We start from the raw sequence: 26728 nt of genomic DNA on the forward strand, positions 1-26728 counted from the left end.
GTATGATTCATCCAATTCCTGATGAGAAGATGTGGCCGCCTATGCCACATGTTACCCCTTCAACAATCTTGCCTTCTCCTTTGAGGAGAGCTCCAAGTAGACCAAAGGTGAACAGGAGAAGGGAACATGATGAAGGACAGTCTACATCACAACCAAAAAGGTTGAGCAGATTCAAGTGTGAAAACTGTGGCTCTTTTGGTCACAACAAGAGGTCATGCCAAAGAGCACCTGTCTAGAAGAAGAATGGCAACACAACTCCTGGTCAACAGGTCTTATATGTAGTCAACTTGCTATTGAAAATAATACTGAAAACAAATAAAATGCACTAATGTTAGCTTATTCCCTAACAGTTGAGCTATAGAAGAGGCAAACCAGGAAGAGGGACTATAGACATAGACCTGATATCAGGATTGTCAGGATTGTAACATTTAAAACCTTCTAATATCTAATACTACTTGTCTATGTTTACTGCTAGGATCATGTCTTTGGCAATGTGCTTGTTCTATACTCAAGCCAAGAAAGCAATCCTTTTCCTCCAAGTCAACCTGGAACTATAAATATACAATAGCAGATTCAGGCCACAGCAACTGCTTCAAAGAAAAAGGTTCATTCGAATGATTGCATTTTATACATGCTTTAGTATAATGTTTGAGTATAAGGTTCAATCTCTGTGATTGTGCAGAGAGGAAGGCCATCGTGCAATACTGGAGCAACTGCTAGAGGGAGTAGCAAGAGAACTGTCTCAAATACAGCTACTCAGGTCACTCAAACTCTGGAACCTCCTCCAGTCTAGCAAATTGTAGCATCTCAAGTTGCTATAGCTGCATCTTTCTCAATCAATGCAACTACAACACTGCAGTCAACAAATGTCAGCAGCAACAGCAATTTTAGTATGCAACTCTGATGCATACTCTGTAGTTTTCTGCTTACTGCTTACTGCTTGAGTTTCAACTTAGTAGTGTGCTATTAATTAGGTCAATAGATACGAATGTTTTGTATATGACTGTTACAGATATATATTTGAGCTAATAGGTCTTTGTAATCCTCACCATCTGTTATAAGTCATTGTAGCAGATGGTGTTTTGAAACTAGTGGATTTCTCAGTTATGCTTTTGTATTAATGGATTGTTCTGATTCTCTTTTGTAGTAATGGATTTTTCTGATGTACTTTTGTATTAATGGATTAGTCTTGTAATGCAACTGCTTTTCGTATCTGTTTTGCAAGTATTGTTAGATGAAGTGGATTTTGTACTTATGACAGTAGATTTAAACTTAATTGGTTGCATTATAATGTAAACTAGAAATAGTGCTGCATACATGATGTTCCACTTTTCTTCTCCTATGTCTTGTAACACCAATTTGAACTGCAGCTACATTTTATATTTAGATATGTACATTTGAACCTGCACATCACAATATTCAAAATGGCTTCACAATATGGATGAAAACATACACAGGAACAAGTATGAGATTGATGATGAAAAATATGTTGACTGCTACATTTATAGCTGCTGCACTTGCCACTACAATTGGCATTTCCCTTTGCATTGCCATAGACCTTTGCAGCTGTTGTTGAGATTGCATAACAGAATTGGTGTCAGTTCTTCTACTACTGACCTCTTTTTCTTTAGGACTCTCATACCACTGGAAGTACTTGCATTATGCACAACAAAAATATAACTTGTTCGGGTTCTTTTCAATCTCAAAGATCTTCAATGTTGCCTTTCGATTGCAGGTGCAATATTTGTTCCTTATTGTGAAGGATGTTGGGGAGTTCCATGATGCTCTCTTGTGGCTGGAAGACTGCATACTGTTTGTTGCAATATTTCACCTCAAGCTGCCAAACTGAAGTCAATCAAACCGGCTGTGTTTTGAGTTGGAAACAAACAACTCATTTTTTTGCTAATATAGAGTTTCATGTATCAAGACCATCCTTTATAAGCTGGTGCAAAAAATTGCACATTTACCTGTTATCTAGCCATTGGTTTCCCTCAGTGAAGAAGTTGTTGCAGGTTGCTTGGAAATGGTTTGCATTTATACCCCCTGAATTTTCTTGATCCTTAATACCTTTATCCTTCCCTTGCTAATACTACTTGCCAAGCAAGATCAAGGGCAAATTTGGCACAAATTTCTCATCTCACTCCTTAAAATAATTTTTTAATGGGACATTTTCTTGCCTGGACTGAATCTGCAACATATTCATTATGTTCAAGGGTGTTGCATGCTATTTCTTAAACCAGAGGGGAGGTGAATGCTAGTGTCAGAAACCTCAGGGGAGGTTTCTGCAATTTTTCCTTTTTTTTAACATTTAAATGTTACACATATGTTTTTCACAAAATTTAAACGCACCAATTTGGTCCAAAATTCAGTATTGAATCACTTTTCACTTGAAACTGTTGCGACAACAGCACATGATAATTTTATAAGAGCAAAAATATTAAATTGAGTAATGTTTACTTGTAACATGTTACATGTGCCACTTATATGATCCAATGTTTGTTTTATTTCTTTATTTGTGATGCTAGTGATTATTAATTTTTCTAGAAACCAACGTCCTATACTTAAAGCTCAATATATCATGTTGAAGACAAATTTAATTTGGACTCATGAAGAAAGTATTGTTAGGAATGGCAACGGGGCGGGAACCCCGCCCAGTTGCCCAAGCATTCCATGGCCCCTGCCCCACCTCCTATCACCCGCTCCCTCTGTCTCATTTTCCTCGCAGACAGGGGAAAAAAGCTTATAATTAGCAAAAAATATATATAATTAATAAAAAAATATAATTAGTAATTTAGTATAAAAGTATAATTAGTAAAAAGTGTATAATAGAATAAATGTATAATTAGTAAAAAAGTGTAATTACTAATAATTTAGTATAAATGTATTAGTATAACTAATCAATAATTTGTATTAGTATAAATATATAACTATTAGTATAACTAATAATATTAAGTATATTACATATACATAATCTACTATTTATAACTAATAATATAATTATTATAACTAATAATATTAAATATGCTATATATAATTATAATATATATATATATAATTAGACGAGTGATGGGGCCGGGAATAGGGCGGGGGTATATTCCCTCATCCCCCGCACCATTTTGTAGCAAGTAAGGGGAAAATGTTACCCTTGCCCCGCCTTGTCCCACCCCCCATCAACCTCCTGCGATGGCACCCGTCCTAATTGCTATACCTAAATATTGTTACTACAGCACCACTCAATTGGAGCTCAGATAATTTTTTTGAGCGTAAGTGGGAGAATTTGAATTCGAAACCTTGTACTTAATTATTACTTTTTATCTTACATGCTTTACATTATATAATACTCCCTTTGTCCCATTGAAACTGTCATGCTTTCCATTTTAGTCCGTACCAAAATGTTTGTCACATGTCTAAAATGGCAAATGAATTTTTCTCCTTTTCTTATTTTACCCTTCATGCACTACCTTTAAATATGTGGGTCTAACACAAGTTGTCATAAGACCGGGACGCACTTTAAAATGTGTGATTGGTGCTAGTGGATGTTTGCTAGCGCGTGCAGTACAACATAAGCAAAGAGTTAGTGTAGCTTTAATAATATAATGGGCCCAAATTGTTCACTTATTTGCATAAATCATTTGTATAACTTCGCCACACCACTTATAGGCAAAGTTTGGGCAACTCGACGACGGACAATTTAGGAAGTGCAGACGAAAGGAGTATTATTTTGGATAAATTTTTGCAAATAATCTCTTTATCCAAACAGACTCGTTTTGCAAAACTCTCAAGTCTCAACTCTCAACCAACAAAAAAGCTAACCGAACCAGAACCGAAAGCCAAACAAGCGGCACCAATCAGACCGAACCAAAGCCAGTGTCATATAAAAACCCAAAAGGGTTTTAGGGTTTAAGGCTCTCTAACATTTCACAAAACAAACAGACAAGCGGTAGGAGGGTTTTAGAGAGCGCTGCAGAGCAGAAAAAGAAATAAAAGAGAAAAAAATGGTTGCTGACAAAGGTAAAAAGCAGAAAATTGCTGAAAAAGGAGATGATGAAAACAACAACAACAACAACTCAGACCCCATTGATGGAGAGCTCGTTCTCTCCATTGAAAAGTTGCAAGAGATCCAGGATGAACTCGAGAAGGTAATTTTTTATTTCGTTCCTTTTACCCTTTTTTTTTTCCCTTTTTAAAAATATTTTATGGGCTTATGATTTTTATTTCTGTTATTTTTATCAAGTAAACAAGGGAAATTAGAAGGGATAAAAGGTGGGTCTTTTTTTTTAGTAACTTTTTTTGGGGACACAAGATTAAATTTTAATTAGCTTCTTTTTGTTGGAGTGTTCTTCGTTTAATGAACTATTGTTGTAGATGAAATGAGTGGCTCAATTTTGTTAATTTGTTCTAAATAATTATAGTATAAGGTCTTTAGTTTTAGATGTTCATGGTTGAGCTTGTATTACTATGTACATTGGTTTTTTCTGGTGACTTTTGGGACTGATTTTGTACTGGGTTCTTATTAGTAGTTAGTTTACTATTGGTTCTGCCCCCTTAATGAAATTAATTTGTGAGAATATGATAGTTAGCGATTAAACTTTTGATTTTTGGGTGTTCCTCGTCCAGCTTTTATTAATGAGTAGATTCAGATTTCCTTAGCTGTGAAACTGATAGTGATCTGGGTGCTCCTAGGAATGAGTTCACTATCATTTAAATTTATTAGAAAAACGGCAGTTTGCTAACAGAATTCGTTTTTCCAGTTACTTTTGTTAAGCTTGTACTGGAAAGTGCTTCTGATTTCTTACAGCAGTGGGTTTAGTATTAATTCTGCCCCTTTTTATAGAAGTCAACTTTCTAAACAGATGAGAATTTGCATTCAAGTCGCGCTGTTGGATATCGATGATAGGCATCTTTACCACTTGATTATGTTGCCCTCTTCTTTTTTTACTTGTTATATCTTTTCCTGAAACCATTTTTTTTGGCATTAAACTGATTTTTGAGTTTTGAATTATGACTTTCTGCTTCAACAACATGTATTTTGAACTCAAAACAGAGTGGTTAAGAGTTTACATGGAGAGATTTTTTTTTGCTAGTTGTTTTTCCTTTGGTAAGATGGGATTAGAATCCTAAACAATAATGCATTAAGCTTTTTTAGGCATATTGACTTTATTTTATTCCAGTGAACCTTTTATCTTCTCATTTAACTTATTTCAATGGCTTTAATAGACTACAGGCATCCAAATTCTTGTTAGATTAAGTGTTTGTTACTTTGGCTTTTGCTTTCAGATCAACGAGGAAGCAAGTGATAAGGTCTTGGAGATAGAACAGGAGTTCAATGAAAAGCGAAAGCCCATATATGATAAGAGAACTGAAATTGTCAAATCTATTCCGGACTTCTGGTTAACTGCTGTTAGTGATTCCCTCAGCTTGCTTCATTTAGTCATTGAAACTGCATTTCTCAAGTATCTTATGGTCAGTTGACCTGTCTTATTGCCTATTGCAGTTTATGAGTCATCCTGCTTTGGGTGAACTTTTAACTGAAGAAGACCAAAAGGTTTGAGTTTCACTTCCATGCATCCCTAGAGATAATATGTTATCGCTTTTCAGAATGTGCATATTTTTCCGTATTTTTTAGCCTTTGGTGAATAATGAGGTTAATCCTTTTGGACATAGTTGCTGATAGAGTGACTTGTCAAATTTTGATCTTTGATTAACCAAGTTTGTAACTTCCCCCTTTCATGGTAGATTTTCAAGCATCTCAGTTCAATTGAAGTTGAAGATTCCAAAGATGTGAAATCGGGTTACTCTATTACGTTTGTGAGTTTATAGTTCCTCTTCTTTTGTTGGAAGCATATTCATTTACAAAAATTTGTTCTTAAGTGTTCTATATTTTGCTCCAGAACTTCAGTCCAAATCCTTATTTTGAAGATAAAAAGCTTACAAAGACTTTTACCTTCCTCGATGAAGGAACTACGAAAGTCACTGCAACTTCAATTAAATGGAAAGAGGGAATGGTAGATCTCTTGTTTTTCTGTCTTTAAGGTTTTTATGGCTTAATTTGTTTGTCTAAGATGGTTTTGTTGATTTTGTGAAGGGCCTTCCTAACGGAGTAGCTAATGAGAAGAAAGGTAACAAGAGAGTGCATGCTGACGAAAGGTTGGTATTATTGGTATTGTATGTAAATTCACTTCTAGATATTGAAGTTTGGTGCAATTCATTTGCTTTTTAAAAAAGTCTTGCCACATGTGCTTTTATTCAAGGTGATAAAGTTTCTAGCGAACTTGATTGAGTGTTTGAAATTTTAAGTAACTATCAATGAACCTTGTTTAGACCACCCATGTTTTACATGCTGGTATATTTTGTTAAAAGACTTGTTTTGTTTCAACATCTTGTTTTTATCTGTGCCCATGCGTTAATTAGAAGGGTCCAAATATTTGTTATTTTTCAGATTTTACTCTATTGTTTATGTATAAGTAATGGTAGGATGTGAAAATGTAACTTTTGTTTCTTGGGCAAGTTGACGGTGTCCAAAACATATCCCATATGCATTAACCTGTTATCTTAGGTTACTAAGATGGGTAGAGAGCAAACTTTAATTAGCGTTGTTTGAGTTTAATTGCAATATTCTTCCACGAGCCTGATTGAATGCTGAAATGTCTTTCGGACTTTATTAAATTCGAGTACGTTTTTCTTAATTTGCTCTTTTCTTCTGCTTGCTCTAATTAAATCTGTTTTGATGATGCTTTTTTATGCTGCATTTCATTTCATGCATCAATGTAGTCATGAGGTGCAAAATGATGAACAAAACAAGCATTTCTTCTTTTTGTAGTCTATAGTTGGACTTTTTTCAATTCATAGCAAGTAGCGAACGGCATCAAATCTACTTGTACGCTTAAATTTGTGTCTTTTAATGATTTGGATGCAGCTTCTTTAGTTGGTTCAGTGGAAACGAGCAAAAAGATGATGAATTGGATGACATTCATGATGAGGTACACTCTATTCTTTCATGGTGTCTGAGAATTTAAGATCATATGTTTATGTTGCTTTCTTGCTTTCAATAACTTGCAGTGCAACTCTTCTATTTTTAATTTGCAAACCCGTTTTGACAGATTGCTGAGATAATTAAGGATGACTTATGGCCCAACCCCCTGACTTACTTTCACACTGTAAATGCACTTTTCTCTCTTTTTTCATTTGATATTAAGTTGAGGTTTAATCATGAAGTGTTAGCTCTTGCTCCTTCTACTTTTTTCCTCCTTTTTGCATTATATCTTAATTAATGTTCTTTGATTTTGGCATAGGATGCTGATGAAGAGGATTTTGATGAGGAAGAAGGTGATGATGAGGTAAACTTATTTGCCTTATAGTGTTTAAGAAAGCTTGGGTGGTTTATATTTACATAATTGATTCTCTTAATCATTTTAGGTCTTAGTCTGGTTTATTGATTCCCTTAATAATTTTAGGTCTTTGTCTTGCTTATCTTTTCTTTCTAGCTGAATCCTATTTTGGGGAAGGACTAATATGTTTAAATTAGCATGTTTAATTGTTATCCCCTTTGACTTGCTTTGACAGAATTACTGTTTTGCTTGCAACAATAATCAAGTCAAATCAAGCATGTTACATGTTGATATCTAAATCCCAATTGTTCTTGGACTACGCTGAAGTCTTGCAAAGTTAAATTATGTGCATTTAAGGAGTAGGGTGCTTATGGGGACAGAAAATTTACATATCTATTAAAAATAAGATGAGTTTGTAGCTTTTCTCCCCCTTTCTTAGTGAAATATCTTTTAATGGAAAATTCAGAAATGTGGCTCAAGGACCTATTAGGAAAATATAAGCTTTTACTACCTGGAGTATCAACTGCTAAGGTGTACTCAAGTGATGTTGCTGAGTTTAGAAAATGATGATGACAAAGCCCTCTCATCACTCTGGACTCACTCTTCTGTTAACTTTTTGCAGGCTTAAACTCTTCAATAGCCTTCTCTCTTTTCATTTCTTACTCTCTGATCTAATGCTCTCTCTGTTTCCCCCTACTCGCTAATCTCCCCTCCCCTCCTATTATTATTATTTCTTTCTGTTGTTTTGTTGGAGCAATCCTTTTCATTACAATAATTCTTGTGTCTTCTAGCTTTTTTATTCTCTGGTTGAAATATTTTTGGCCTCTGCACTTGACACTAACCAAATGTGTTAAAAGAATGTATCATGATTCTGCAATTGGTTCGTTTGGCAAGTAGATATTTTCTTTCAAAATGTACTGCTAGATGATTATGTTAGCATAAATTTCTATGCAATTCGAATTTACTTTGTTTTGACTTGTAATCTCATCTCTGTTGTCCTATTCTTTTTATGCATTTTTACTTATTTAGACTGGGCTAGTACTGGATTTGTAGATTACTGTTACATTCTGTTTTAATCTGCCATATGATGTTTGGGACTCTGCGCAAGGGCTTTGATGTCCATTTTACTCTATTGGAGGTGGACAGTGAGATAATCTTTTTGTACATCCCTTCTGATGGCAGCACACTTGGCTAATACTACTAGTAATCCTAAAAAATTTTGGCTGAGCTTCTGTAATGCTGAGATAATCATGAAGAAGATCTTCACATGATAATGCAGAGATTTGTTTCTTCATGTCTGGTGCTACCAATGATGTTATTGTCCTTTAAGTGTCAGACACATGATTATTTTATTACATGTTGGCTAGCCTATGTAGCTGACTAGTATTTGATGCAATGCCAAAGTTTCCAGTTAATTTTGTTAATTTATTGAACTCTTTGTTGCGAGGACTAAGAATATAGATTGAGGGGAGGAGTACAGATCAGAGTGCGAGGGAAGAGAGGAGAGTGGATCAGAGAGTGAGTGGCTGCAAAGTCCTGCCTGTTCAAACAGATCAGTGTGAGAGTGCACATATGGAAGAATAAGAATGTCAGAGTGATGAAACAGAAGTGCTAATGTGGTTGTTTATATTAGTTAAGGAAGTCGCTTTTCAATTTCTAATACCTGAACCTTGTACCACTTAGAATGCACTAGCTAATCTAGCGAACTCTACTCTAGTAAAGAGTTGAGCATTTTGAGTAAAAGAATATATACTCTGGATTGCAAATGTGCGTGCTACACTCTTAGCTACAGTACATACTTGTGCTGAAGAGGTAGAAATGCTCTTCAGAAACATGCATAACGGAGTGTATTGTTTGTCCAATTCTTTTTGGGGATCAGATACAGTAATTCATTCCCAGAACCGTTTTCTAGCTAGGCATATTGGGGATTTTGTTGCAACATCTAATGAATTGGTCCTTTGCAGGATAAGGGTAGTGATGACACTGAAGATGATGACGATGAGCCAGATGATGATGAAGAAGATGAAAATGGTGATGAGGATTAGGCCAATCAGGTCACTCAATATGCAGATGCATGTCCCTAGGTTATGATACTTGTTTGCCAGTGGTGTCTGGTGGTGATTTTACTTTTGCAAGGAACACAAGGTGCAGAGTGGTGATTGCTGCCTTTAATGGACTCTAGTTTTTACAACAAGAGGTTCTTTGACCTGTTCACCTTTAGTTTGAGTGGATCTTTTTAGTTCACCGTCTTCTTTTCATGTTCTATAGAGTTAAAGTTATGGCTTTGTCATCCTGGACATGCTATATGCTAGATACTTTTGGCTTGGGAGGATGTAATAGATTTTAGTTTGACTAACTTATATGACCTTGTTAAATATAGATCAGCTTCAAATCAGGGTTAAAGTGTCTTGGGCATCTTATCAGATCTGAAGTCCAACTTTCAGAACAGCCAAAATCTTCTCATTATCAGTTATAATTCAACAACCAATTATTGATCTGACCAATTATGACAACAGAAGTATAGTGAAGTAAATAATATAGTCTCTAAAAATTATGGTTACACCAGTTGAGCAGCATCCAACTTTTCACACATTTCTAATCTTGTCTGGCAACTTTGCGTGTAAGCATCAGTACAAGGTGCAGATTTTGAGCATCTTCGAACATTTAGATTCGTACCTTACGCAGGACAGGACAGGACAAGAAACAGACAAATAAATTGAAGAAACAGCGGAATATGATGTGCCAAAATCTTCTCATTATCAGTTATGATTACGTGACAACCAATTATTATCTGACCATTATTATTTTACTTTGGTTCGTCATGAAAGCAAAATATTCGAGTATACCCATACCCAGCTTGAGGATGATTCTCAAGGTAGTGTTCTTGTCCATTAGAACTTAGCAGTTCTGTCATATGATCTTTTCCAGTATAATATCTAGCCAAATATTGACAAAAGAAGAAAGAAGTATATCCCGGCTGACCATTATCCTATTTTTTCTCACATTTCTACCTTGTCTCTGGCAACTTGTGCGCAAACAGGAGGTACAGATTTCAAGAATTGCCAATATCCAGATTCATCCTTACTCGGGACGAGAAGAACAGACGTGAGGCAGGGACGGTTGATCTTAACACTGTTCTTGAACACTGTAACATTTTTTGAACGTTTCCTTATACTATATAAGAATGAATTTTGGTCAACAGAGGGGTTTGAATTTCAACGGCATAGATAGGAATTTTTTGAAAATGTGAAATGTTACGTAGTTTTTTTAAAAACTTTTGGTACAATTGAAGGCAACATGTGTTTGAATATGTTTACCGAAATATCGTCGTTTTGGTATATTTAAAGCTTTGATTTATAGAGACATTTGGGTATTTCTGGAATATGAAATTATTTTGCAACATTTTTTGCATCGAGTACAACTCATATAAGTTGATATGTTGGTGTAATTACGGAAATAGTGCAATAAACACATTTGATTGAAGTGTGGCTTTTGTTGTGCAATTAACACAAAGACACATTGCTATAACCAACCGTTGGAGGACATTCCTTTGTCTGAAACAACTTATATCTGCTCTTGGGCAATTTTTAATTGACATCTGTAAGGGCCTTTTGAAATTGGTAAAATTGTAAAAGCATTAATAAAGTAAGGTGTACAAGTGTGTGTTGCAATTAGAATGTACTATTATTAGTTTTGTTATATTTGATGACTATTTTTTTCTAAAATGTATTATTATTTGTTCCATAACAAATCTTTTTTAATCACATGAACCAAACACCCGCATGATACGTGGGCACTTCTTTCCTAGTTATGTACTAAAAAATGGAGCTGGATGCCAAAATCATTAAGCTGTGGTTATAAATTAAGGGGAAAATTGTTTAAAACATCTCTCACATTTTGTAAAATGACTTTTTTCATTCCTCACTTTTAAAAGTATAATTTTATATCCCTTACAAATTCACATGGATCAAATTTGCTCCCTACTTTGATTTTCGACTAGTTTTTAGTCGGAATCTACTACGTGCCTTGCACGTGATCATTTATAAGGGCAAAATTGTCAAATCAAATTTTATATAATTTGATTTATAGTCCCTCACATTTCACAAAATGAATTTTTTCGTCCCTTACATTTTATAAAATGAATTTTTTCATCCTTCACATTTTTCACAATAGATTTTTTCATCCCTCATTGATCATATGTGCGAATAGTTTTTTTTTTTTTTTTTTAAATCTATGTATATATCTATTTGATTTCATCTGAACAGTACAAATAGCATGTAATATATCTCTATTTGATTTTGCCTAAAGAAATCAAATAGAGATATATTACATGTTATTTGTACTGCTCAAGTGAAATCAAATAGATATATACATGTGTTTAAAAAAAATTGTTAGTTTTTCACTCATATTCACACAATGTCTATATGCCCCTTTTAAAAACCCCCTTTCAATCAGGAAGAAATTGGTTTGATATGTGTAAAACAACCAACAAAGAAAATGGAGGAATCGTGCTAAACAGGCGGTAGAAATAGGTCTGTAAAGAAGGAAATTATGGAGGCATTGACAATCTGGATCTAAACAGATTTCTGCCCCCACTTGACCCCAAGAACTAGAAGGACAAAAAATTTTCTCCCCAGAGTACCTACATTCAATCCAAACGTGTTTTCTAATCCTTCAACCAAAACACAAAGTGATATTTTTCCACAAAAATGGCCATCCGAGCACAACATAAAGTTAAACTAACAATCTTTACATTTTGCATCTTAAGTCCATGGTAGATATGCCTGCAGATCCAACTGCAGTAGCCAAATCTGAGATGGCAGGACTTGCAAATTTTAAAATCAGTCACCAAAGTGTGAAATTTTCAACAACAGAACTGATTCATGTATCACAAATTTATAGCAGGTTGTCAAATTCAGGAATAGTGCAGGATAAAGGAACTATTAGATAACTACGGAGTTCCATAACCACAACCAACTCCTAATACTAGTTGTAATTTATGTAAACTTCTTGTGTATTCTTACAACAGAGGTGTGATATTCTATTACTGTTTATGTGGGTCTTATATATAATAATTACGTCTCTGTTAACTTTTACAAGTACGAGTTATACCTTATTAAAAAATGTTAGATTGTTCTGAACGATTATTACTGATAACCGTCCAGGTCCGGTATCGGAGAAGAACAGTACTAGTACAGCTTTTAGTACAACCAGCCCCACTAAATAGAATGACCCCCACAACACCCACCCACGCCCCCCTCCCCCAGAAAAAAGGGGAAAAAAATCCCTCAATGCTGTGAATACTGCAATAGCAAAAGCATTAATTCTTCCTCATCAATATTCCATATCAAGAAAAAGACAGAAAAAGAAGATTAAGTGTTCAGATTAATATATTCATGTTTTAATCTTCTGTCTCAGTTTTACCAGAGAATATGCTGTAGGCATGGCATTAGAGAAAGGAAGTGTGTGTTTTTGTCCTGAAGCAACTACTGATTGGTTTAAATTTGCAGGGGGAAAAGCAAGAAGCAGAAGAGAATACAATAGCAAGTCAAAACAATATGGCCAACTTAGCTATCCCCACAATCGATCTCTCTCCTTTCTTGAACAATGAAGATGATGATAACTGCAAGAAGAAAGTGAAAGAAATTATTAGCCAAGCCTGCTCTGAGTACGGCTTCTTTCAGGTCGTGAACCATGGGGTACCACTGAATCTGTTAAGCCGAGCAATGGAGCTCTCAAAGACGTATTTTGCGTTCCCAGAAGAGGAGAAGCTCAAATGTAGTCCTAAATGTGGAGCACCTCTTCCAGCTGGTTATAACAAGGCGCCAGAGTTCTCACCTGAGAAGAAAGAATACATGATCATGTTTCCACCTGATTCTGGTTTCAATACATTACCCAGCAATCCACCTGAGTTCAAGTATATTCTGCAAATTTCTTGAATTGATGAAAAATATATCGTCTAAAGTTGCTGATAATATTTCCGCATGCAGTTGCTTTTCATCCCTCTTGATCAATAATTACAGTGTTAAATAGATCAATCGATAATTAATGGCCTACATTTTCAAACATAATTGTTCTTCACTTTGATGCTTGTTGCCAGGGATGTGATGGAAGCGATGTTCAGTCACTTCTCCAAGGCCGGTGAATTGATAGAGAGCCTCATCAATGTGTGCCTTGGTCTGCCTCAAAACTTCCTCAAAGAATACAATCATGATAGGAGCTGGGATTTCATGTTGGCTTTGCACTATTTTGCAGCAACTGAAACTGAGAACAATGGAACATCAGAACACGAAGATGGAAACTGCATAACTTTGGTCGTTCAAGATGAATCAGGGGGCCTAGAAGTTTACAAGAATGGCGAATGGATTCCGGTGATCCCTGAGCCAGGCAAAATAGTGGTCAATATAGGTGATTCAATTCAGGTAATAAAATAAAATGAACAGCACTAGTTGGCAAGTATCCCACTTTTTACCAATTTCTGATGAAATGATCATGTAGAAAATCAATACTAGTTTCTATAACATGTACTTCTTGTTTCTATTTTGATCTGAGCCACAAAATTTTTGCAGGTGTTGACCAACAAGAAGTTTAAAAGTGCAACTCATAGAGTTGTAAGGCCTAAAGGAAGAAGCAGGCACTCTTTTGCATTCTTCTATACTTTACAAGGAGACAAGTGGGTCGAACCACTGCCACAATTCACTGAAGAGATTGGAGAGACAGCAAAGTTCAGGGGGTTCTTCTACAAGGATTACCTGGAATTAAGAACGAGAAGCAAACTTCATCCGCAATCAAGACCTGAAGATGTCATTCGCATTGCTCATTATGCAATTTCTACATCATGAACCATGACTTCTACATATGACATATATCAAGCAAATAAATGGTGTCATCATTTTCAACTTTTTGTGGAGGGCGTGTGTATGAGAACATGCATTTATGATTATGTGGTTTTGCTTCAGTGGAGTAATATGATTTCTATCGATGTTAGTGTCTGTATTTTGGCCATTTGCTTCTGTATTCTGTAATGCTAAGATTATCATGAAGAAGTTCTTCACTTGATAATGCAGAGATTCATTCTTTGACTGTGGTTCAACGATTAATACGATTGTTCTTAAATGCGAATTTGTTTTATGTGTTATAGCCGTTCATTAAGTTTGTTTGCTGAACCATCTATCTGTTTCTACTATGAGGACCACGAGTAGAGCTAACTCAAGGAGGAGTGAAAGATCAGAGTGCAAGGGGATAGGAAATCTATACTCGAAGTAGTGATTTTATCTATCTGTTTTGCTTAGCAACATTTGCATTTACCATCAATTTCAAATTCTTGACAGTCATTGACATCACCTTTATACACAACTTACAAGTGGCTTTTCGCTGTATATTATATATTACCAAAACAAAGTGATAAAATTTGAAGGCAGTGAACTTGATCTACGTGCATGGCTGGATTATGTGTTCCACCAATTGATCTTGAACCCTTCTTTATAGAGGAAAACAAAGTTGCCAAAATAAATGGCAACCGACGAAATAAGCCTGGATTGCTCCCAGAGGTGAAACATTCAGCACTTCGATTATGGAGAACATCAAGTCTAGTCCTGAGCCTGGTGTATCTCCGTGACGCGACCTGCTGATTATTTCTACAATCCAAACCACTCCAGAGAGGGAAATGAACATTTTTTTATTCCAACTCCAAGTTCAGGCTTGATGTATATCCTGGAAATCCTCCTGAAATCCTAAATGCTCAAACTTTTCTTCACATCAAGGCTTTTCGCATAAACATATGTGGGAAGAATTAATAAGTCTTGAATTGATGAGGGTTGGTTTTATGATAAAATGAAAGTCAGCTGCGAGTCAAGGAAGTATCAAACTAATGAAGGTTGGAGTTAAATGCATATCCAGCCCAAACAATAATGACAAATGTGGCAATTGTTCAGGGCTTCAAGAACATCTTTAGTGGCCTTAAATCGGCCAATGCTGCCTAGCAGAGCATCCATCCTAGGAACTAATATTCTAAGACTCAGTTAAACTCGTAGGACAAGTTCAACTAATAGGTACATTAGCCATGTGATCGTGAGGTTTCTAGCTTGAATCCAAATGTGATCTTGAGGTTTCTGGTTTGAATCCAAAGCTCTCATATTTTCTCTTCATCATTGTAAGGTTTGAAATCTCCTTTTAACTTGAATAAAAGAAGAAAAAAAAAGGAAGCATTTCTTGATAAGACCCATAGCAGACTCATTATGTTTTTAGAATTGTAAATTCTTAAAGGAATACAACAATGATAGGAGCCGTGGCTTCCTAATGGGTTTACGTTTCTTTCCTGCTGAGTAAGCTGAAAACAATGGATAATCAGCACATGTAGACCTGAACTGCATCACATTTTGGTTTTCCAAGATATGAAGCAGCAGTCTTGGAAGCACTGAAAATGGGCAGTAGATTTCAAGTCACACCTGCTCAAGGCACTTTGGTGGTGTCACTCGGTAAGTCCTTTGTTTCCTAATCTTTGTGCAATTGGTATATGTTCTAACGTGGCCCTAGATGAATTAAAATTGTCTATGATTATTTTTGTTTCTATGGTACCGAGCAATAGCAAGTTTAAGATTGCAAATCATAGAGTAATTATGCCAAAAGGAAAAACCGATCACTCTCATGCATTTCTCCATAGTACTCGTTCTATGAGTAAGGCTGCAAACAAATCAATACGGTTAAAGCATGAGTTGCGTTGAGTATAAAGATACTCGACTCATTGGATTTAGCTTGAATTTATATATTTATTAACACCCTTTTATTATTAGTAGTGAAGTTACATGTATGTTCTTTATATTTTAATTCTTTATTAAGGTGAAATAGATATTTTATTCATTTTTAAAATATAAAAAATTAATTTTTTTTTTTATTTTTGTTTGAGCTTGATTAGGCTCTAACTTGAGGTCGATTAGACTCAAATTTCAGTTTGAGTTTGAGCTCAAATTTTACATTAAGAGCTCATTAAATTCGAACCTAAATTCAACTTAGGTAAATTGAGTCAACTTTAGTTTGATTAGACTAGATCTAAAGTCGTTTGCAGCCCTATCTACAGGTCATATCTTTCTTTTACACGGAGACAATTGGGTTGAGCCATTAACGAAATTTACTAAAAAGATTGCAAAATCTCCTAAATTCGGAGAATTCATAATTATGTACAAGGAATAAATGCAACTAAGAATAAAGGAATAATAAGTCAGAGCTGAAGATCTCATCCAGATCACCTACTATTCGATCTCTACCCAGGATCAAAGCAATCAACAAACAAAGAAATTTAAAACCTTCAATTGGAAAAATGGGGCAAAACAAACCCTTTTTTTTTTAGCTACAGGCAAAACAAACTCAAATGTTTATGATGTAGTAATAAATTGAACATTTTATGGATAACTCACCTAGTGTCTAATGTTTCTAAGTTTGATTTAATGGATAACTCATCTAGTGTTCAATGTTTCTAAGTTTGATTTAAAGAAGATAAAGTGGAATGTTACATCTTTAGACATGTCATCTGGCTTGAAATTCTGCATCAAGACAACATTATGGGTCCGTTTGGACAGGAGATTATTTGGGAAAAAAATTATCTGAAATACATAATATCATTAGTTTATGCTGTAGAACATTAGAAAAAACAAATGGGAGAAAGTGACATTTTCACCTCTAATGTGTTAATAATCTTTTCAAGTACCTATATCTTTTCTTTTCCATTTTTTTTTGTTTTTTTTGGGGAGTGGGGGGTGGGGTGGGGTTCCAAATCCACTAATTATCAGTTATAAATACTTAATGACTACATCTTGAGATGTTCATAGTTATAATGTCAACCTTGCGTCATGAAGGAAAAAAATATAAAATGCACTGATAGTGATGTTGTCCATTAGCAGTTCTATCACATAATCTTTCCATTACCTGCCCCAAATTATCACAACAAAAGAAAAATATCAAATGGTGAATAGTTTTTCATGCAATAATTGAGCATTATCCTATTTCTCTAACATTTCTAATATCAACTAGTGTACAAGCATCAATAGCTGGTAGTGATTTCAAGCATCTTTCTTCAAATTCTACCCTTGATGAGGACAAGAAGCAACAAATAATCAGTGAAAGATGAAATGGTACCACAATACCAAATGAAGACGGTAAATTTTCTATCAGAAAAATGGTACTTATATTTAGAACTACAAAAGTTTGATCAGTAAAGTCAACTGATTGAAGCAACATGAAGAAATTCTAGTGCTGCTAAGTAGTAAATTCAAAATGTTTTTGGTGCTCAGATTTTTCTACAATCTTCAGATTGCTGTTTTGAACCACAGATGATTCTGGGATTTCCCAGGTTAAAGTCATAAAATAGACCCAAAGAAAAGAAAGAAAGAAGGAGAAAAAAAGAACTCCTCTATGCTGTAAGTACTGCAACAGTAAAAATCAGTAGATTCTTCCTCATCAATATCACGTATCAAGAAAGCAAAAGAAGACAGAGTATTCAGACTGGTATGTTCATTTTTTAATCTTCTTTTCATTAATTAAAATTTTACCTGTAGGAATGGGCTTCTGTCCTGAAGCTACCACTGATTGGTTTCAAATTTACAATGGGGAAAGCAAGAAACAAAAGTCAAGTCCAATTGTCATGGCCAACTTAGCTATTCCCACAATTGATCTCTCTCCTTTCTTCAACAATGAAGATGCTGAGAACAGCAAGAAGAGAGTTAAAGAAATTATTCGCCAAGCCTGCTCTGAATATGGCTTCTTCCAGGTTGTGAACCATGGGGTACCCCTGGATTTGTTAAGCAGAGCAATGGAGCTCTCAAAGACATATTTCAAGTTCTCAGATGAGGAGAAGCTCAAGTGTAGTCCTAATACTGGAGCACCTCTTCCAGCTGGTTATAGCAAGCAGCCTGAGATATCACCTGACAAGAATGAATACATTCTCATGTTTCCACCTGAAACTGGCTTCAATATACTGCCCAGTAATCCTCCTGATTTCAGGTAAATTCCACAACATTCTCATCAATGGATCAAGAATATATCAATTCTGCATTTATATTGTGATTATTATGTGTGTTTAACTCTGTTAAAAGTAATTGATACACTTGTTTCGGTTGTCCTTTTTGATCAATATTTACTACTCTGAAAGGCCTACCCTTTGACATATTGTTTTTGTTCAATTTGATTATCATTGCCAGGGAAGCAATGGAAGAGTTGTTCAGTTACTTCACCAGGGCTGGTCAATTGGTAGAGTGCATCATGAATGACTCTATTGGTCTCCCTGAAAACTTCCTGAAAGAGTACAATAATGATAGGAGCTGGGATTTTATGGTGGCTATGCACTATTTTCCAGCTACTGAATGTGAGAACAATGGAATAACACCACATGAAGATGCAAACACCGTAACATTCGTTGTTCAAGATGAAGCTGGAGGACTTGAAGTTTGCAAGAATGGAGAATGGATTCCAGTGATCCCTGAACTGGGCAAAATAGTGGTCAATCTAGGTGATTCAATTCAGGTAAATAGTAGCTAGTTTGCAGCAACACCATATTTCTCTGATTTCTAATGGCTTCATCTTGTCAAAGATTAATATCACTTTCTTAACATTCTTTTCATTTTTTCCTATTGTTATCTAAGGCACAAAGTGTTTGCAGGTGATGACCAACAAGAAGTTTAAAAGTGCAACTCACCGAGTTGTAAGGCCTAAAGGAAGAAGCAGACACTCTTTTGCATTCTTCTATAATATACAAGGAGACAAGTGGGTAGAACCATTGCCACAATTCGCTAAAGAGATTGGAGAGACAGCAAAGTACAGGGGGTTCTTCTACAAGGATTACCAGGCATTGAGAATGAGAAACAAGACTCGTCCACCAGCAAGACCCGAAGATGCCATCAACATCACTCATTATGAAATTTCCACCTCATGAAGCACAAGTTTTAAATGTTACCTACATGAAACATAAATAAATTAGATCATCATTGTGCACTTTTTGTGGACGAAATGCTTATCAGGACATGCATGTATTAATATGAGATTTTGCATTAAAAATAAGATGCTGTTTGATGTTAGTGTCTGTGTGTAAGTCATGTCATTGCTTCAGTTTTTGTATTATTAGCTAAAAAGTACAAGAAGATCTCACTAAAGTTAAAATCCTCCCTAATGTGGAAAAGAGAGGAGACTGCACTAAAAAGTGATAAAAATTACAGGGATACACATATTCTTTGATTTCTTGCAATCAAGTAGCTGCTTTTAGTAATCATAGTATTAGTTTATCTTAATCTTCTACAGCCCTCTGAAACCTCAAACATGAAAATAAGCAGTGCAAAAGCTTTTAAAAAAAAATATCAGCTAATTGATAAGTAGAGCTAACATATGGTGTCCCAAGTAGTCGTTTTGCTAATCTTTTTCTTCAGAAAGTTATGAGACAGAAATTTCATTGAAAAATTGATGCTGATATTGGTCAAGTTAGCAGAGTCTAAAGATATAATGTTGCTCATCTCAAACGGCATTAGTTTGAGATGAAACTAGGACTGTACACTTTTGTAAAGCAGACAAAGCTTGTGGTATGAATTCTGTCTGTTACCTCAATACAAAGTTTGCACAGGATAATTTGAACTCTGCATGGGATAATTTGAAGTATGCATGCCCAATTAATGGACAACCTTAACTTAATCCTGCAATTTTGTCACTAGACTCCACGTACAGTTATATCATCAATTACTTTTTGCAACCTGGCCATCTGATTTTTTACTTCTTCCTCCTTATAATTATTCACTATTCCAATGAAACCTTCAGCCAGTTCATTGTTGAGAAAATGACATCAGAATTAGTCTTGGAAAAAATGCACTTTTCATCCTCAAAGTTTCACTCAAAACACATTTCATCCTCAAAGTTATGTAATTTTGGCCAATTAAGGACAATTGACGGGAAATAGAGAAATTGGCGTTAGACCCAACTGTAAACCCAACAAAAAATGGGTTAAACCGAATGGAGACTTTTTTTAACGGAACAAAAATTGTTGCAACAGACCAAAACCAACATTCTTCTCCTTCTTCCTTCTACCTTTTTGCAACCCCAAAATTTTTTTCCCAAAAGCCAAACCTTACACCACCTTGAAGCAATCAAATACTAAATTTCTATATTTTCAAATTCACATAAAGAGAGTTGAGAAGTGACTGAGGGGGATAGAGGGCTTCCAACCATGGAAGATGTGATAGTGGAAGCCCTTCTATCTAATGAACGGGAAGCTCAGATTTTAGCTGCCAGAGAACTTGGTAAACTTGCAACCAAACTAAGACAGAAGTTAGCAGAAAGAGGGATCATTTCTCGGCTCGTTACGATGCTTCGTAAGCAAGTTTATGAAGCCGCTGAAGCGGCACTCTGCTCTGCTTTGTCTAGCTTTTCACAATGAAAGGTATTGTTTGCATCAGTTAAAATTTGCAAATTTTGAAGTTGCATCTGAGGCATTGGCTGTAGAATTGTTCCCCATCTAATTTTGCTATGATTTTGCAGAAACAAGATCCGAATTGCAAATTCTGGTGCCATACCAGTATTGCTGGAGATCATTCAATGCCAAAAAGAGTCATTGATTGACCTTGCAGCAGCAGCCCTCTTGGTTCTTTCTTCTTGCTCTGCTAACAAGTTAGCAATCGCAGCATCTGGGGCTGTCCGAATCCTGGTTGGATCTCTGAATTCCCAATTGGCAGAAGAACGCGGTTTCCAGAATCTAAGCGTGCAGGCTAAGCTCGATATCATATCCATATTTCACAATCTCTCCACCCATCCTCAGATAATCCCATCTATTGTTTTGGGGTGGGGGAGGAGGCGGTGGTTGGGGAAGTGAGAGTGGAAATGGTCAACATACAAAGGATGGGAATGTGATTGATCACCATAACGGTACGAGTTCTGGAAGTAAATGGCATTCAGGTTGCACACTATGGAGGTAGTGGAGGAGAAGGAGGGGGTGGCGGCAGCGGTGGTGGCGGTGGCAGTGGAGGTGGAGGTGGAGGCGGTGGAAGTGGTAGTGGTGGAGGGAGAGGTGGTGGAAGGAGGAAAAGGAGAGGAAAACATATATGCGGTAGAAGGAGAGATAGTGATGGTAGAGGTGCTGGCAGTGGTGGTGGTGGAAATGGTGGAGGCCATGGTTGGGGAAGTGGGAGTACTGGTGGTGGCGGCGGCAATAGTGGAGGAGGAGGAGGTGGTGGTGGTGGTGGAGGGGGTGAAGGAGACGGTTGGGGATGGGGAGGTGGAGGAGGAAGAAACCAAGATGGGTGTTGGGGATGGGGATTTGGTGGAAATCAACTCCACCAAGTAAATGAGCCCTAAAACTGGATTTGGCATTTACAAGCGCCTAAGAAATCCAGAGATTGGGAAAAAAATTTTGGGGTTGCAAAAAGGCAGAGGGAAGAAGGAGAAGAATGTTGGTTTTCGTCCATTGCAACAATTTTTGTTCCGTTAAAAAATGGCTTCATTCAGTTAAATCCATTTTTTGTTGGGTTTACAGTTGGGTCTAACACCAATTTCTTTATTTCCCGTCAATTGTCCTTAATTGGCCAAAATTACGTAACTTTGAGGATGAAATGTGTTTTGGGTGAAACTTTGATGATGAAATTAGTCAACAGCCCAAACTTTGAGGATGAAAAGTGCATTTTTCCCATTAGTCTTTTATTGAAAGTCGGGGCATTTTCTTAAATTCCTGGCAGTCTAATGCCAGTATTGATAAACTATGTACATGTGAATGGACTACGCAGCGGAAATTTAAATATAGTTACTTCTAACCATTGTTGTCAAGCACAAGTTGATCTCTTCTTGTGTCTTTCACTTCTTCTTGTTTATTCTAACAAAAACAAAATATGTAGAAGAAGGAAAAAGTAGAAGGAGAATTTAGAGTAAGGATCTTCTAGCCTATGCCTAACCCAAAAGTGTGTAATTAATGGAATACCACAGGCTATTTATAGGCTAGACTAGGGACCCTTACTGGCAAATACAAAAATCCCTAGAGTTTCCTTCCATCAAGGAAATCTTGCCAAAATTCATAACTGAAATAATATTTTCTAACTAATTGATTGATTTGATTGATTAACTGATTGAATAAGACATCAATTAACAATAGATATCAATCAATCATTGACAAATGGAAGATACTAATTAATTATTGACAAAATGTCAATTAATTAATTAGGATGTCAATCATCAATCATTATATAATGGGAGATACTAATTAATTATTGACAAAATGTCAATCAATTAATTATGATATCAATCACTTTAAAATCAATCATGTGGGTCATAATTGCCTCAAAAGGAGAAAAGTCTTACATTCTCCCACTTGACCCACATGAAATAATCAGATAACTTATGAGTGACTAGCTACTTAAAAAATGGCCATAAACCTTGTTTGTCACTCACTAAATTCAACAGTTATGTAACAGTTGCTTAATTAGAAAATAATAATACATGAATCATGGCGGTTATGCTCTCATGGCAAACACTTCCTTCCATGTATTACAATGTATTATACTTCCTAATCAAGTGCTTTAAAAGAACTTTATGAATAACTTCATATAAGTTATTCAGGGTCCAACTTTATGGATCACATGATCCTTACTTTATACATGAACAACAATGTGCACAAAATCATGTAAATATAAATATCTCAAGTGTCTAGACAATAACAATAGTTTGAGAATAATAGCAAAATACTAAATGAACTATTGAGTTCCATGTGAGTTATTTGATTATTAACAACTCAGCTGACAACCTTTAGTTGTTTGATCAACAATAATAACTCCTTCCTGTATACTCAATAGCTACCTTTTGCTTTTCAAATAACTATTGAATACCTTATGTCGACTTGCCTATTCTGACTCCCTCTCTTTCATGTATACATAATGAAGGGTATAGTCAAATCAAATATCTATAATGGCTACAATTCAATATCGACAAACTTTATGCCAAACAGTAGATGCCTGTGGTATAACTTCATAGCATCCTTGGTGAATTTATTCCAATGCATGATGTGAACACTATACAATTGTTCACTATTATTACTTAAAAGTAATCAAAGAACCCTTGCATGAAGGTCTTAAGATAGATTAACTATCTTTTACATTCTATTTTGTGAATATCAATGATAGAAGAATTTCACAAATATCATGATTGAGAAAAACTCTCATAGTATTACTCCCACTAATCTTAATGTTTATTAATTTACTAGAAAAAATTCTTCTAAGATCAAATGAAGAATAAATTAATATACCATCGGGAAGAAATAATTTAAATTGCATTCTCTACAAATGTATTATGGTGACACATGTGTATACCTAATTATCAAGAGTCACATTAAGGACATTTGTTTTCATATTTAATGTAACCCTAATAGTGAGTTACTAGTGTCATAATTACCCTAAATAAAATCTCTCAAATTTGGTCAAGATTTTGTGGTAATTTGTGACATTATTCCTGAATATGGAGATTCCTCCATTTGCACCTTATGAAAATATCATCCATTTCATCCTTAAACTCTTGTAGATATACAACATAGTAACCAAAGAATTTCAATTCTCTATAGAGAACATTTTGCTTCCCACTGTCTCAAAGATAAGTCAATCAGTAGGTTCAAAATGGATTTATCTTTATGTGTTTATTTGACAAGGAATTTTTTCGATTGATTGCTTATCTAAAATAATTAAATAATTATTTTGAGAAAAGCTATTAATTTTCCATATGCAACGGAGTCAAATATGAATCCTTACCATTTCAAAACTCCATTCTAGAGAAAAAAACACTCCCACTTACTTCATGTTCTTAAGAAATTTAAATCTCCAGTTCTAATTGAAGTGTAAAGGAATGTAAATTTCTTGAAGTAAAATAGCCTTGTTTCCTTTGTACAGCTTCTTTATGTGCAGGTTGATTACTCTCACAAAACTGAACATAATATTTTAAACTTGATTTCTATCCATACCATAATCAAAGTTGTGTTTAAACAACATTGGAGGAAATTGTTTAAGTATATACTTCAATTTCAAGGCATTACTCACAAGATATAAAGATTGTCAAAATGCTATATCTACAACTATCTCATTATTTTCTTAAGGTACATCATTTGGATGTAACTAATTAAGCATTGCTTTTACTCATTAGCAATGCTTCATAATTAAGAAATTTATAAAATGAGCACATATAGGATAGTCCCCTAATTTTGTGTTCCTTCATTTTATTTTCTATCCCTCAAATTTCAAATTTCCTTTCTCGTTTGAACACTTACAAAGGTATCAAATATTGATCCTTTATCAAATAAGAAAGGAACTTTATATTTGATGAATGGTTACCTAATAATGAGATAAATATCTTTCACCAATAAAAAATGAAAGAAAATAATTCACAAAATTTTAGTGTTATAACGAAACTCTTATGGCATCCATAATGGTTGAATAGTCTGCTTTACTTACGCAAACTACCTGAAATATTATAGTCAATAAATCTAAAATCTTTAAAGATTTATGATTTATCAACTCTTTATTTCCTTATAGAGATATATCTCAATCTCTTATGCCAAAATTTAAGGAGTTTTCCCAGTGATAAACATACTTGCTGCCAATATAATTATTATGATCAAGTGCAGTATATTGCTCAATTCAAAGGATAGTACTAGAAACCTTAGAATTCATAACTTTACTATTTTCAAAATCTACTACTGGATAATGAGATTCATAATCATACCCAATAGTAATTAATTTAAAAATAGAAATTCTAAAGTAACAAGAAAATAATGTTTTAGAAAAAAATAACAAATTTTCTTAAAATGAACAATAATACATCACTTATCTTTATGTGAACAATTTTTTTTTTATTAGTTTCTATAAAGAAACTTTTGTTCACTTTTCATATAATCAGAAATTTATTATACTAGCAGCGTAAATTGACAGCTTTAGCCAATTCACCAAATATATCACAATTTATAACACTCAACAATTGAAATTTTCTTTTGAGTTACTTTCTCTCAAAGTAGAATATCAAATATCATTCTCTTACAAATAACGTTGGTCTTTATCGCTGTTTGATTTAATGAGAACAAAATTACCTTTCTTTCCATTTCTTCTGTCATAAAGGTTAAGTTTCTCTTATTTCTTAACCACTTTATCCTTTCTTAATACACATGGTTAAAACAAGTAATTAACCATATATCTTTATGTGTATTATAAAGGTTTGAATGGTTACGAAATTCTACATGAAAGAATCAAGAATGAAATGCTATAGAAATAACTCAATCTTAATTTGATAGGACTTTAATTGATGATATAGCAAAATTCTCAACTCTAAGAAATGAGCTAAATACATTTCAATATTTAAGTGTCACAAAAGAAAGCCTTCTAATGGTGCTAGTTAAAACTTGCAACAATTTCTTTATGGCTTTCATGCAAGATTTAACTATAAATAATTAGGATTTGAACCCTATTTTATATGAATATGAGATAGAATGAGCAAACTATTAAATTGCTCCCAATTCTCATACTCAACCTCTATATTAGCAAATATATCCACATTATGAGAATGGTTTGTTCATTCTCATAAAAGTGCCAATTTAAAACTTGCACCAAAAACAAAAGAGAATGAATTTAAAAATCAAGCTAATAAGAACCATAAAATCATTGGAATGAAACACTGAATTAACAATCAAGAACTATATCATAAAAAGCTATGAGATTTGTACCTTGATTTTGAATCAACCTTATATCAATTCAAATAGTAAATTCAAACCTTTCTGTGGACAACGGTTGCAAACGTGCATAGAATTTACTTTACTTAATCATGAGACTAGTAATCTAGAACAATGAATTAAAGAAATAATTCGTACCTGTGGGCATAGAAATATCTCTTAATTGACTGTCCAATTTACCATCTTATATCAATTAATCTCACCAAAATAATTACCTCCCTGTGGGGCCGGATAACTATCTCAATGAATTAATTGCAACTTGATATAGATGCCATTTTTTTAAATTTCTTTAATCACTCAACAATATGTGAAAAAGAAATACAAAATTTCTTCAAACACCAATATACTTAAGATGCTGTGGCTACTCCTAAGTATACGGCATTATAAGAAAAATTATCAACTAGTCAATATGTTGACTAAAAATTTATAATTTCAATCACCAAACTATATGTGATGAAAACTTTTCTCATCAAATATTTGGGATGCTGTGGCTACTCCCAAATAGTAATGTAAAAATGAAATTCTTAGCATGACATCTTGTTATTTGTCAATAGTCAAAAAACTTTATATTGACTGAAATTCATCGAATTTTCCTTTCCTTTCCTTTTATAATCACTTAATCTTATGTGATTAAAGTTATTTATACCGTATATTTGAGATGCTATGGCTACTCCCAAATATACGA

At 34.6% G+C, this 26728-nt stretch overlaps 4 protein-coding genes across 4 annotated transcripts; all 4 read left to right on the forward strand.

Annotated features, from left to right (window-relative positions):
- The first annotated feature begins 3916 nt into the window (after positions 1-3916).
- Positions 3917-9723, forward strand: LOC113767816 (NAP1-related protein 2). Its single transcript, XM_027312019.1, has 10 exons — positions 3917-4139; positions 5278-5400; positions 5495-5545; positions 5737-5808; positions 5892-6005; positions 6086-6147; positions 6917-6980; positions 7101-7157; positions 7293-7337; positions 9293-9723. Exons 1-10 carry the CDS (start codon positions 3996-3998, stop codon positions 9371-9373), a joined length of 813 nt encoding a protein of 270 aa, XP_027167820.1. The 5' UTR covers positions 3917-3995; the 3' UTR covers positions 9374-9723.
- Positions 9724-12886: 3163 nt separating this feature from the next.
- LOC113769385 (flavonol synthase/flavanone 3-hydroxylase-like) lies at positions 12887-14170 on the forward strand. Its single transcript, XM_027313838.1, has 3 exons — positions 12887-13245; positions 13429-13750; positions 13898-14170. The coding sequence occupies exons 1-3, from the start codon at positions 12887-12889 to the stop codon at positions 14168-14170; spliced, it is 954 nt and encodes a 317-aa protein (XP_027169639.1).
- Positions 14171-17964: 3794 nt separating this feature from the next.
- On the forward strand, positions 17965-19251 carry LOC113769386 (flavonol synthase/flavanone 3-hydroxylase-like). Its single transcript, XM_027313839.1, has 3 exons — positions 17965-18323; positions 18521-18842; positions 18979-19251. Exons 1-3 carry the CDS (start codon positions 17965-17967, stop codon positions 19249-19251), a joined length of 954 nt encoding a protein of 317 aa, XP_027169640.1.
- A 1275-nt stretch (positions 19252-20526) lies between these two features.
- LOC113769387 lies at positions 20527-21168 on the forward strand. Its single transcript, XM_027313840.1, has 2 exons — positions 20527-20717; positions 20838-21168. Exons 1-2 carry the CDS (start codon positions 20527-20529, stop codon positions 21166-21168), a joined length of 522 nt encoding a protein of 173 aa, XP_027169641.1.
- Positions 21169-26728: the final 5560 nt, after the last annotated feature.

This window comes from Coffea eugenioides, chromosome 4, assembly GCF_003713205.1.
Source record: "Coffea eugenioides isolate CCC68of chromosome 4, Ceug_1.0, whole genome shotgun sequence".
Taxonomy (NCBI): Eukaryota; Viridiplantae; Streptophyta; class Magnoliopsida; order Gentianales; family Rubiaceae; genus Coffea; species Coffea eugenioides.

Bases quoted from the DNA above. Each gene is read 5' to 3' on its own strand.
- LOC113767816 (XM_027312019.1), top strand. From the start codon at position 3,996: ATGGTTGCTGACAAAGGTAAAAAGCAGAAAATTGCTGAAAAAGGAGAT. The intron at 4,140-5,277 runs GTAATTTTTTAT...TTTTGCTTTCAG, and splicing joins TCCAGGATGAACTCGAGAAG to ATCAACGAGGAAGCAAGTGA. The intron at 5,809-5,891 runs GTGAGTTTATAG...ATTTTGCTCCAG, and splicing joins CGGGTTACTCTATTACGTTT to AACTTCAGTCCAAATCCTTA.
- LOC113769385 (XM_027313838.1), top strand. From the start codon at position 12,887: ATGGCCAACTTAGCTATCCCCACAATCGATCTCTCTCCTTTCTTGAAC. The intron at 13,246-13,428 runs GTATATTCTGCA...GCTTGTTGCCAG, and splicing joins AGCAATCCACCTGAGTTCAA to GGATGTGATGGAAGCGATGT. The intron at 13,751-13,897 runs GTAATAAAATAA...AAATTTTTGCAG, and splicing joins ATATAGGTGATTCAATTCAG to GTGTTGACCAACAAGAAGTT.
- LOC113769386 (XM_027313839.1), top strand. From the start codon at position 17,965: ATGGCCAACTTAGCTATTCCCACAATTGATCTCTCTCCTTTCTTCAAC. The intron at 18,324-18,520 runs GTAAATTCCACA...TATCATTGCCAG, and splicing joins AGTAATCCTCCTGATTTCAG to GGAAGCAATGGAAGAGTTGT. The intron at 18,843-18,978 runs GTAAATAGTAGC...AAGTGTTTGCAG, and splicing joins ATCTAGGTGATTCAATTCAG to GTGATGACCAACAAGAAGTT.
- LOC113769387 (XM_027313840.1), top strand. From the start codon at position 20,527: ATGGAAGATGTGATAGTGGAAGCCCTTCTATCTAATGAACGGGAAGCT. The intron at 20,718-20,837 runs GTCTAGCTTTTC...ATGATTTTGCAG, and splicing joins GCGGCACTCTGCTCTGCTTT to AAACAAGATCCGAATTGCAA.